General features: G+C 47.3%; 1 protein-coding gene across 1 annotated transcript in view; it reads right to left on the reverse strand.

Moving 5' to 3' along the window:
* Positions 1-11,644, reverse strand: part of EVC (Ellis van Creveld syndrome) — a 101,055-nt gene that overhangs the window by 62,878 nt on the left and 26,533 nt on the right. The window contains exons 3-5 of the mRNA XM_006874140.1: positions 6,270-6,353; positions 3,099-3,328; positions 1,385-1,469 (exon numbers count right to left, since the gene is read on the reverse strand). Coding sequence (XP_006874202.1) covers positions 1,385-1,469; positions 3,099-3,328; positions 6,270-6,353 — 399 coding nt within the window. The remainder of the gene's footprint in view (positions 1-1,384; positions 1,470-3,098; positions 3,329-6,269; positions 6,354-11,644) is intronic.

Below are 11,644 nucleotides of genomic sequence, written 5' to 3' on the forward strand. Positions count from 1 at the left end.
TGAAGAACAGATTTGATACATTACACTAAAGACCGAAGACCAGAAGAGTTGTGGGATGACATCAAGAACATCATACAGGAAGAAAGCAAAAAGTCATTGAGAAGACAAGAAAGAAGGAAAAGATCAAAATGGATGTCAGAAAAGACTCTGAAACTTGCTCTCCAGTGTAGAGATGCTAAAGCAAATGGAAGAAATGAAGAGGTACAAGAGCTGAACAGAAAATTTCAAAGGTCAGCCCGAAGACAAACTCAAATATTATAATGAAATGTGCAAAGACTCAAGAGTTAGAAAACCAAAAGGAAAGAACACGTTCAGCATTCCTCAAGCTGAGGGATCTGAAGAAAAAATTAAATCCTCAATTTTCAATGTTGAAGGACTCTCTGGGCAAAATATTGAATGATGTAGAAATCAACAAGGGAAGATGGCAGGAATACACAAAGTCATTGTACCAAAAATAAATAGTTGGTGTTCAATCATTTCAAGAGGTAGCATATGATCAAGAGCCAGCGATCCTGAAGGAAGAAGTCCAAGGTGCATTGAAGGAATTGGCAAAGAACAAGGCTCCAGGAATTGATGGAATACAGATTGAAATCTTTCAACAAACTGATATAGCACTTGAGGCACTCACTCATTTATGCTTAGAAATTTGGAAGACCTGGCCAAAAGACTGGAAGAGATCCATATTTGTGCTCATTTCAAAGAGAGATATCCCAACGAAATGCAGAAATCATCAGACAATATCATTTACACATGCAAATAAAATTCTGCTAAAAGTAATCTAAAAATGACTGAAACAGAGAACTGCCAGAGGTACAAGTCGGATTCAGAAGAGGCCGTGGAATGAGGGATAGCATTGCTGATACCAGATGAATCTTGGCTGAAAGCAGAGAATATCAGAAAGATGTTTACCTAGGCTTTATTGACTACGCAAAGGCTTTCAGTTGTGTGGATCATGACAAGCTATGGACAACATTGAGAAGTGTAAGTATTCTGGAAAACTTCAGTGTGCTCATGAGGAACCCGCCATAAAATGGACAACACAGTGGGGGGATATAAAGAACAGATATTGATCTTCTCACAGTTCTGGGAGTGAAAAGTCCAAATCAGGGCTTTAATCATTGCTGGCTCCTTTCTTTTCAGTAATCCAGTGTGCTCCCTGACTGAGAGATGATCCTAACATGGTCTCTTACTTTTTTTTTTAGAAAAAAAAGTAAAAGCTGTGTCCCCCCCTCAACAGTCCCAGATCCCCCTTCCATCCTGTTGTGATTTCTAACATGATTTCTGCCCCCCTGGCTTGAGGGCCTCTGGGACTCAGTGCAAACAGTGTGTTGTTGCCTGGCCCCCAGCCCCAGGATAAGGAGAGAAAACAGAAGATTCACCTTACCGTGTGCTTTTCCTGCCTCAGTACCGCATCCAAACGCAGCAGGTCTTTCAAATGAAGGTTGTAAACACACAAGTTAATGTCTACACTGAAAAATAAAAAGACAGACAAGACTTGCAGTGAATCTGCAGTCAGGGATGAGGGTTTGGAATGTTGGCACACTTGGGTTCAATACAGTTCATAGTCCTCTTGTTTCCAGGTATGCGTGTCTGCAGTGTGTTGATGTTCCCAACAGGATGGGGTGGTGGTGGATGATATGTTGAGGCGCTCCTGTTGGCGCTATGGTTAAAGTGCTCGGCTGCCAATCAAAAGATCAGTAATTTGAGCCCACCACCTGCTCTAAGAGAGAAAAGACACAGAGGACAGCCTCGGAAACCCTACGGGGAAGTTCTACTCTATTCTAGAGGGTGTCATGAGTCCGAATCACTTGAAGGCAACAAGTTTGGTTTCCGGCTTTTAATGGTCAAGAGGAGCCCTAGTGGTGCCATGGTTAAAGTGCTCAGCAGCTAATGAAAAGGTCGGTGGTTCCAACCCACCAGTCTCTCCACAGGAGAACGATGTGACAGTCTGCTTCTGTAAAGATAGTTGTTATTGTTAATTGCTGTCAAGTGGGTTCCAGCTCATAGCGAGCCTGTGTTGGTTTCCAAAGAGTGTCTGGTGATTTTGAACCACCGACCTTGCGGTCCAGTGCTTTATCCCACAGTGCCACACCAGGACTCCTAGGTGGCAGTCCTCCTGTTTCACAGGGTCACTGTGACTTGGAATCAATTCCATAGCAGTGGGTTCTATGATGGATTGTTAGGGTTAGAACAGGGAGAGAAGGCGGGTGTGTGTGTGTCTCAAGTCACTCTCGGTAGGAGCTGTCTCTGCAGGAAACAAGGCAACCTCAGCAGAGAGGAATTTCTGAGAGGAAGGGTGGGGGAGAGAGGAGGCTGTCAGAAGAAATAAAGTTAGTTAATAATAAGCTGAAACCAGAAAAACAAGACTCAAGGAAACCGTATATGAACCAATTCCCCAGATCAGCCTTCTTGGGCATCTGAACCCACTCCCTTGATAGTTTGGCCCTAGAGTCAAACTGTATTCGGGGCTCCTCTTCCTTCACAAGGTGGATGCCTGTCCCCACCTCTCTGTAAGGACGTCTATGCTTAATAAACCTGTCTTTCATTTCCCTAAAACTCTTGACTTTCTAACTTCTTTTGTGTTGAGTAAATGTGCGACATCTTGGCAATTCTTAGGAAAGACAGCGGCACTGTTCCGGGGAGTACTGTTCAGCCACTGTTCCGGGGAGTACCGTTCAGCCGTGACTATATGACAAGATGAGATGAGGTGATATCCCACCCAAGGTTTATAAGTCAGAATCAAATGAGCTACGAGACACCCGTTACTGACCAGCATGGACAGACAGTGAGAGAGAGGCGAATCCCACATGGTATGAGATAAACACGTCAGGAGTCTGGCTCTGACACTGGGCTGCTGTGTGTCCTTGGCTGGGTCGCTTAACCTCTCTGAGCCTCCATTTCCTCCTCTGACAATGTTATGAGCCACCAGCAGGTTCAGAGAGTCAGACACCCTAATTTTCCTCACTGCCCTCTTCCTCTGCACAGGTTAGCACCTGGGTAAGGTGTGTACTCTCCCCGCCCTCCCCCCGCACCTTACCTCTAACAGGTCAGCACCTGGGGGAAGGTGTGCAGCCCCCTCCCCGCCACACTTTCCTTACCTTTCACAGGTCAGCACCTGGGGGAAGGTGTGCACTCGGAGGAAGGTCCGGCTAAGGAACCTGTCGTCGCTGGTGGCTGAGTGGATGCTGGATGAGGAGCTGCCGTCCTTGCCTGCCTGGCTCAGACTCCCCAGGCTGCTGGCTGGGGAGGCCTCCATCGCCTGGTTCGGCAGAGCAACCTGCTTCAGGTTTTCGTGCAAAGACGGGTTGGAGGAGCCGTCGGCGAGAGGCTGCGGCAGAGGAGAGTCATGTTCGGTTCACCCAGGCGGCTGATGGAGGGGGTGTCGCGGGTTGGTCTTTGTCTGACTTACGTAATGCTCACGGGGAGAAGGGGAACAGACTGGTGATGGGTGGGTGAGCAGTAAGAGCTTCCGCCCCAGGGACGCTGGCAGCAGTTTGCCCTCAGCCCTGGCACTCCTGCCCCTAAGCTATTACGCAGCTCTGTTCGCTGGGGGTCACTTCCTCCACCTCTCTGTGCTGGGCCTGCCCCGTCCACTTAGATCCCTGATGCTCGCCTGGGCTCCTCCATCTCCACAGATTCAGCATCACCAGCCTGCCCATGGCCTTTGAGGTGGCCCCCACAGCTGTAGGCCAGGCTCAAAGCTCTTGGACAAGGGAATTGATCCCCCAGGTGTGGCCACTGGACACAAGGTAAGAGCTAGTACCTGTCATGGCCAGAGCCTCTGCCCAGACCCTAAGATGCAGCGTGACTCTAGACTACCTGGTCGCTGCCCCAGACCCTTCTCACTGTCTCATCCTCTGATCTTCCCAGACCTGGTTCTCGGCCCCAAACGCCTTCCCCTTGGGGCCTGCTGTGTTGGACAGTCCATTCTCCCCACAGAGACCCCATCCGTAGCTTTCCCTCTGCCCAGGCCCCTGCTGATTCTCTGTCATGTGCTGTCTTATTGTAAGGGCTCTAGGGTGTGACCCTTAATGGGTCTCCGAGGGGTCCTGGTGGTGCTGAGGGTTAGGTGCTGAGCTACTAACTGCAAGTTCTAAACCCAGCTTTCTGGGAGAAAGATGAGGCTGTTTCCTTCTGTAAATACTTATAGCCTTGGAAACCATATTGTTGTTAATGCTGTCAAGTCAGTTCTGACTCATAGCAACCCTGTATAGGGCTTCCGAGAACCGGCTGGTGAGTTTGAATTGCTAACTTTGAGTCAGAATCAACTCTACAGCAGTGGGTTTGGTTGGTGGTAGGAAGTTGGTCTCCAGAGCCCACCAAGGGGCAGCGTGTGGAGCAGCTGCACCAACACCCCTAGCTCAGGAGTTCTGTCCCTTTATCCACCTGTTCAATAGCTAAGCCAACGAAGAGGTCCCCAGTGTGTGCTATGGGGGACAGCTCCATGAACTGGAACCAGGCACTCCTCATTAACAGGGGCTCCATTGGGGAGACCCTGACTGGGAAAAGCTAGCTTAACTACCATGAAACCATCTCTCCAATGAAAGGGTTCTCTGAGCCTATGGTACTCTGGGTCCCCAGGTCCCTGAGTATGTCTCAGTCAGTTGGAACAGGTGCACACAGTTCTTATTTACGCTTCAAGCCTTTTCACTGAAATCTACATGTGCAGCCGACGAAGGTGACGGATGCAGAATTTGTGCCAGGAAGTCCTGGTGTGGCGCTGTGGGTTCATGCGCTGGAATGCATGGTCAATTTGAACCACGAGGTTGGCGGTTCAAGATCACCAGCCACTCCTCAGAAACCCTATACAGGGTCACTATGAGTTGGAACTGACTCGATGGCACTTAATAACAACAACAAAGGGGTGGTTCAGTCATTTCCAAATGAAGGCAAATTCACATCACACTAAGGACACACAAGTTGTCCGTAAGCCAGATGTTTGCAACCCAGGGACTATGGTGGTGGTAGCGTGTCATGGAGTCAGTTCCAACTCATAGAAACCTCATAGGGTTTCAGAGGTTGTTAATCTTTACAGGAGCAGAAAGCCTTATTTTTTCTCCTGAGGAATGGCTGGTAGTTTTGAACTTCTGATCTTGAGGTTAGCAGCTTGACTCATAAACACTATGCTACCAGAGCTCCTTAGGGACCTATTATAATCATTTAATAAACCTTCCAAGCGCTGATAAGTGCCTAGCCCTTCAGTCTTGCACACCTTGCTCTAGACCCTGTACCCAACCATGAGAGGGAGGAACCTCACTGTCCCCACGTCACAGGTGAAGAAACTGAGGCCTGAGTGATGGACCAGACTGAGCACGGAGGCCGAGTAATTCCAGAGCCAGTCCGCTTCGACACCAGGAGTGGAGGCAGCGTTCTCCTCTCTTTACCTGACCAGGTACCTCACTGTTCACACATCAGCTCCTAGACAGAGAACAGATCCATATCTGACTGACTTCCAGCCACAGGTGTGACTTCCTGGCTTAAGGTGTAACATCTGGAGCCAGGTGCCTGGGTTTGACTCCGGCTCTGCCATTTTCTGCTGTGTGGCCAAGGGAAGTCATTAGCCTCTCTGGGCCTCATCAGTTCCTCAGTTTCCTTATGTGTAAAGTGGAGTCCTGAAGTGGCGCTGCAGGAGAATATGAGTTGGAACCGACTCAAAGGCACTTAACAACAACAACAAAAGTGGAGACAGTGATGTTAGATTCCTTGTAGGATCATTGCGAGGTACGAATGCTTTCCTGCAGTTCTGGGGCAGAGGACGGATGTAGTCACTTTGTCAGTGGTGGTGGTTATGTGCCGTGGAGTTGGTTCTAACTCATCGTGACCCTTTACGGGAGCAGAAAGCCTCATCTTTCTCCCGCCGAACAGCTGGCAGTTTCAAACTGCTGACCCTGAGGTTCACAGCCTGATTCGTAACCACTACGCTAGCAGAGTACATTCACTTTGTCAATATCAGTTCTTCTATCAGTGATGAAAGAACAGGGCAGGGTTGGCAGACCCTTCTGTGCTGCTTCGCCCCCTGGTGTCCCCGGGGACTACAGAAATGATGGTAATAAACATGTATCTATTAGAGACAACACTGTTATAAAATGATCAACCCTTACTCTGGGCTCCATTACAAAGCCTCAAAATGAACCCTATTAAAATGCCACAAAGCTCTCAAACAAGACCCAAAAGTGTGCATCCCATCTCCCACTCCCACCTCAATCTCTAGTGCTCTGCGGAACAAGTGAAATTTCTATCCCTGAGCACGGAAGGGAAGGAACGCTCACCCGGAATTTCTGATTGATGGGGTAGACGACTTTTGCCTTCAGTGCAAATGCTGTGATGTTGCTGTTGAAAGACGGCTCACCTTCCTGGGGAGACAAGAGAATGAGTGTGGTGGGAGGTTCCTGTGCTGGAAGAGGGTCATATGCCACTTGTAAGAGTGGCTTCAGGAAGGGGCTACAACAGGCATGATAAGGAAGATTTCACTCGTCAGAAGGAGAGATGGAAGGTTATGGAATGGATGAATGGATCAGTGAATGAGGGTGATGGATGGATGGGTGATAGATGGATGGTTGAAGATACATGAATGGATGGATGATGGATAGATGGTGACTGGATGGGTGGTGGATTGATGGATGAGTGGATGGATAGTTAATTGAAAGGACGGATGGTTGATTGGATGGATATGGATAGATGGGCTGTAGATGGATGGTTGAAGATAGATGAATGGATGGATGATGGATAAACAGATAGGTGGGCAGATGGGTGAGTAGATGGATGGCTTCATGGATGGATGGTTGGTTGGTGGACAGATGGTGAATAGATGGATGGTGGATAGATGAATGGGTGAATGGAAGGATGATGGGTGGATGGATGATGGATAAATAGATAGGTGGGCAGATAGGAGAGTAGATGGATGGCTTCATGGGTGGATGGTTGGTGGACAGATGGTGAATACATGGATGGTGGATAGATGGATAGGTAGACAGATGAATTGATGATTTATTGGATGTATCCGTGGTGGATGGGTAGATGGACAGATGTATAGATGGATAGGTGGACAGTTGGGTGAGCAGATGGATAGTTTGATGGAAGGATAGCTAGCTGGTGGTCAGATGATGAATAGGTGGCTGGTGGCTGGATTGATAGACGGATAGGTAGATAGATGAATCGATGATTTATTGGATGTATGCGTGGTGGATGGATAGATGAATGGGTGAATGGATGGATGGTGGATGGACAGATGTATAGATGGATGGTTGGACAGTTAGGTGAGTAGATGGATAGTTTGATGGAAGGATGGATAGCTGGTGGTCAGATGATGAATAGGTGGATGGATGGATGGGTGGTAGATAGTTAGATGAATGGGTGGATGGATGGATGGATGAGTGAGTAGATGGATGGTATGATGGACGGACACATGGTTGGTGGTCAGATGGTGAGTAGGTGGATGGTGGATGGTTGGATGGTTACAGAGATGAATGGATGATTTATTGGATGGATGGTTGTGTGGTGGATGGATAGATGAATGGGTGGGTGGATGGATGGGTGGACAGATGGGCTGAATAGATGGATGCAGGTACAGTAGTTGGATGGATGGTTGATCGAATAGACCAATGGATGGAGAGATGAATGCATGGGTAGATGAAAAGGTAGATGAATGGATGGATGAAAGAACAGATGGAAGGATGGATTGTTGTTGTTATGTGCTGTGGAGTCAGTTCCGACTCATAGCGATCCTGTACAGGGTTTCCAAGGCTGTAAATGTTTATGGGAATAGGAAACCTCATTTTTCTCCCACTGGTAGTTTCAAGCTGCTGACCCTGAGGTTAGCAGCCTGATTTGTAACCACTACGCTACCAGAGCTCCTTGGAAGGATGGATAGAAGCTACCAAAAGAGAATAATACAGTTTTCATTTACTTCTAATTCTTCAGCTTTGGGAGAAATAAAGATTTGAATAACATGACAAAAATTAACAAGAGTCTTTCTAAAAATTGTGAATCACCTTTTAGTGGAAAAATCAAACCACAAAATAATTTCAACATTGTTAGGGTATACGCAGGTACAGTGACGATGTATGTGTATGGGGGCTTCAACAAGTTTGTGGAAACCGGAACCCAAAGAAAATGGAATTTCCCCACAAACTTGTTGAAGCCCCTTGTACATGAAAGATTAGACCCTTACATAAAGATAAGTAGTGGGGCCAGTTTTAATTTTTTTTAATTCTTGTAAAAATATATGAAAGAACACTTTCCAACTGAAAATTTTTCACATGTACAATTCAGTGATATCGATGACTTTAATCACACAACCATTGCAGTGAGTTACAAAACCATCACCAAATAAGTATGCAACCATCATCAATATCGATGGTGCGTGGGCAGTTGTTTAGTTTTTCAGAAGCTCGCTCTTCCCAGAGACAGAACAGATGTGGAATCCCCCCTGACTCTATCACAGAGCAGACAAAACAAACAGCTGAGTTGCTGGAACAGAGGTGAAGCTACGCAATGGGTAGCTATGAAGCATGGTAGCAGCAAGCTGCTCAGGAACGTCTCCAAGAAGCCTTCCCTGAGGCAGCCAGATGGACATGCACATAACCTGCCCTACATGCCCACATCCTGTGCACCTGTCTCCTTTCAGAGTGGCCCTGCAGGTCTTTGCAAAGTCAGAGCTGAAGAAATGCCCTTGAAACAGCCGTTTTCACGTGAATGAAGACTGGGAGATGGGCCAGGAACCTGACACTCTAAACCATAAGAAATCTCTACTCAGTTGCTCCAAACAAACTGACAGATGACAACTGTATCTAAGTCAATTTCAGTGCTTTTCACCTATGTCTTAACGCAAGAAGTGATTGATTCCCAATATGTTGATTTCACCTTGGAATAAGACACCCTAACACGAAGAATGCAAAGGATTTTATGTGTTCTGCAACATGGGGCATTTAGACAGCAACGACTGAGGGGCAACACAAGAGAGTTTCACCTTGATGTTGCTCTGAACAGCGCAGGGAGAGAAGCTATACCGTTGACTTGCAAGATCAGATTTAGCTGGCAAGAGTGGAGACAGACCAGAACATGGGTTACCTCTGTCTTGGTCTCCCTGGGGTGCTATCACAAAGCACTATAACCCGAGTGGTTATAAGAACCAACATTGATTCATCTCCCAGTTCTGGAGGCTGGAGTCCCAGATTAGGGTGCCAGAGGGTTGAGTCTTTCTGAGGCTCTGAGGGAGAATGTGTCCTAAGCCTTTTTTCGGGCTTCTGGCGATGGCTGACAATCCTTGATGTTCCCTTGCTCTTCGATGCATTACTCCAATCTCTGCCTCCATCCTCACACGCTGTCTTTCCTCTGCCTCTTTGTCTTGTCTCTTTCATAACCTCACTGCCATCGAGTTGATTCCGACTCAGGACGACACTCTACAGGGTTTCCGAGGCTGTAACTCTACAGGAGCCGACAGCCTCCTCTTTCTCCCACCAAGTGGTTGGTGGGTGTCAACTGCCGCCCTTGTGGTTTGCAGGGCAGTGCTTATTCCACTGCGCCACCAGAACTCCTCTTTTATAAAGGCCCCACTCCTACAGGATTAATACGTCTTGGTGGTTCAATGGCTGCTAACCGAAAGGTGGGTGGCTCAGCCCCATCAGTCACTCTGTAGGAGTAGAGGCCCGACAGTCTGCTTCTGCATAGATTGTTGTTGTTGTTGTTGTTGTTGTTGCTGTTACGTGCCATCGAGTCAGTACCGATTCATAGTGACCTTATGCACAGCAGAACGAAACACTGCCCGGTCCTGGGCCAACCTCACTACTGTTGCCACGCTTGAACCCATTGATGCTGCCACTTGGCCAATTCATCTTGCTGGGGGTCTTCCTCTTTTTCTCTGACCCTCCACCTTAGCAAACATGATATCCTTCTCTAGCGACTAGTCCCTCCTGACAATATGTCTGAAGTATGAGAGATGAAGTTTGGCCATTCTGGCCTCCAAGGAGAACTCTGGCTGCACTTCTTCCAAAATGGATCTGTTTGGGTTAAAATGGTTGCGCTGTGGGTTAATGCACTAAACTGCAAAGTCGGTTTGAACCACAAGGTTAGAGGTTCAAGGTCACCAGTCACTCCTTGGAAACCCTATACATGGTCGCTATGGGTCAGAACCAACTTGACAACACTTAACATCTGTAGAGATTACAGCCTAGGAAACCATACAGAGAAGCTCTACTCTCTCATGTTGTTGTTGTTGTTAAGTGCCGTGGAGTCAGTTCCGAAGGTTCTGGATAGAATAGTAAACTGAAAACCATAAAAAAGTGTGAACTCCTGAGTCCATGGGCACTGACCTAACCCCTGGGGGCTGTGATGAAGGGGTCAGCTGGTCTGAAGTGCAGGGAGGTGTGCATGGACTCCTAAACTTGCAGCTAGTAAGCTGGTACCCATTTGACCTAAGTTTGGATGGCTGGGGCTGAGATGATGAGAACCCAACCAGATTAAGATAAAGACGTTTGATACTATGAGCAAGTGTGGTGGTGGTTATGTGCCGTGGAGTTGGAACCGACTCATAATGACCCTGTACAGGGTTTCTGAGGCTGTAAATCTTTATGGGAGCAGAAAGCCTCATCTTCTGTGGAACAACTGGTAGTTTCAAACTGCTGACCTTGCGGTTTGCAGCCGGATTCGTAACCACTACGCTACCAGAGCTCCTTATGAGCAGGTGTAAGTTGCTACAATTTAATGGACTTTTGCTTACCGATATAGTTTGGAATGGAAGATTCTTCAGATCAAGGAACATGCTTGTCTCTTTGATGCCTGTTCTGTACCAGGTTGACAGGACGGGCAACTTAGATATTGACTATCAAAAAACCAGGGGCTATAAAGGCATGAATTTGCTGACTTACAAGCTTTCATGAGTACGTTTAGTTTCAGAATTAGGGGTGTAAGGTAGAATTCCTACTCAACAGTTTTCCTCTTTTCCACATGGGTCTGGTGAGAGGGGATGGGAGAGGATGTTGACAGGATTTTATGATTCAACTGCGAGTAACTGTTAGCAGATTCATTGTGATTATCAAAATTGACATTGTAGATGTGTAACTAAAAGGGGGAGGGTCAGAGAAAAAAAAACCCAACGAGATGTATTGGCCAAGTGGCAGCATTGATGGTCTCAAGCGTGACAACAGTAGTGAGGTTGGCCCAGGATCAGGCAGTGTTTCGTTCTGCTGTGCATAAGGTCACTATGGATTGGTACCGACTCGATGGCACCTAACAACAACAACTAACTAAAAGGGAGCGAGTAGTTCATCTTTCATTTCAGGAACAGACAATCCCAGGACCACGAAGGAAGAAGAGCATAAGTGAAGCGTGAGATCCTACCTAGAAAAGCCACCACAGCAGAGACGGAGGCAGAGGTGGTGTCATGAAGAGACAGAGCAGCTGCGGGCTCTGGGCCCATGGACTGAGAAAGGCTGTGTGCTTGTGGGCAGGAGGCTGGCTGGCACAATGTGCCCTTTGGACACTTAAGTGAATATATATATATTTTTTTTGTTTTATATGGGTACATCAAATATTTTTGCCTTGTTCATTTGTGAAACATAAGCTAGCTATAAATGGGGAGGCCCAGGGAGGAAGTAAGACAACTGTTGTTGTAGGTTGTTGTTGTTAAGTGCCGTCGAGTCGGTTC

Source organism: Chrysochloris asiatica, unplaced genomic scaffold (genome assembly GCF_000296735.1).
Source record: "Chrysochloris asiatica unplaced genomic scaffold, ChrAsi1.0 scaffold00262, whole genome shotgun sequence".
Classification (NCBI taxonomy): domain Eukaryota; kingdom Metazoa; phylum Chordata; class Mammalia; order Afrosoricida; family Chrysochloridae; genus Chrysochloris; species Chrysochloris asiatica.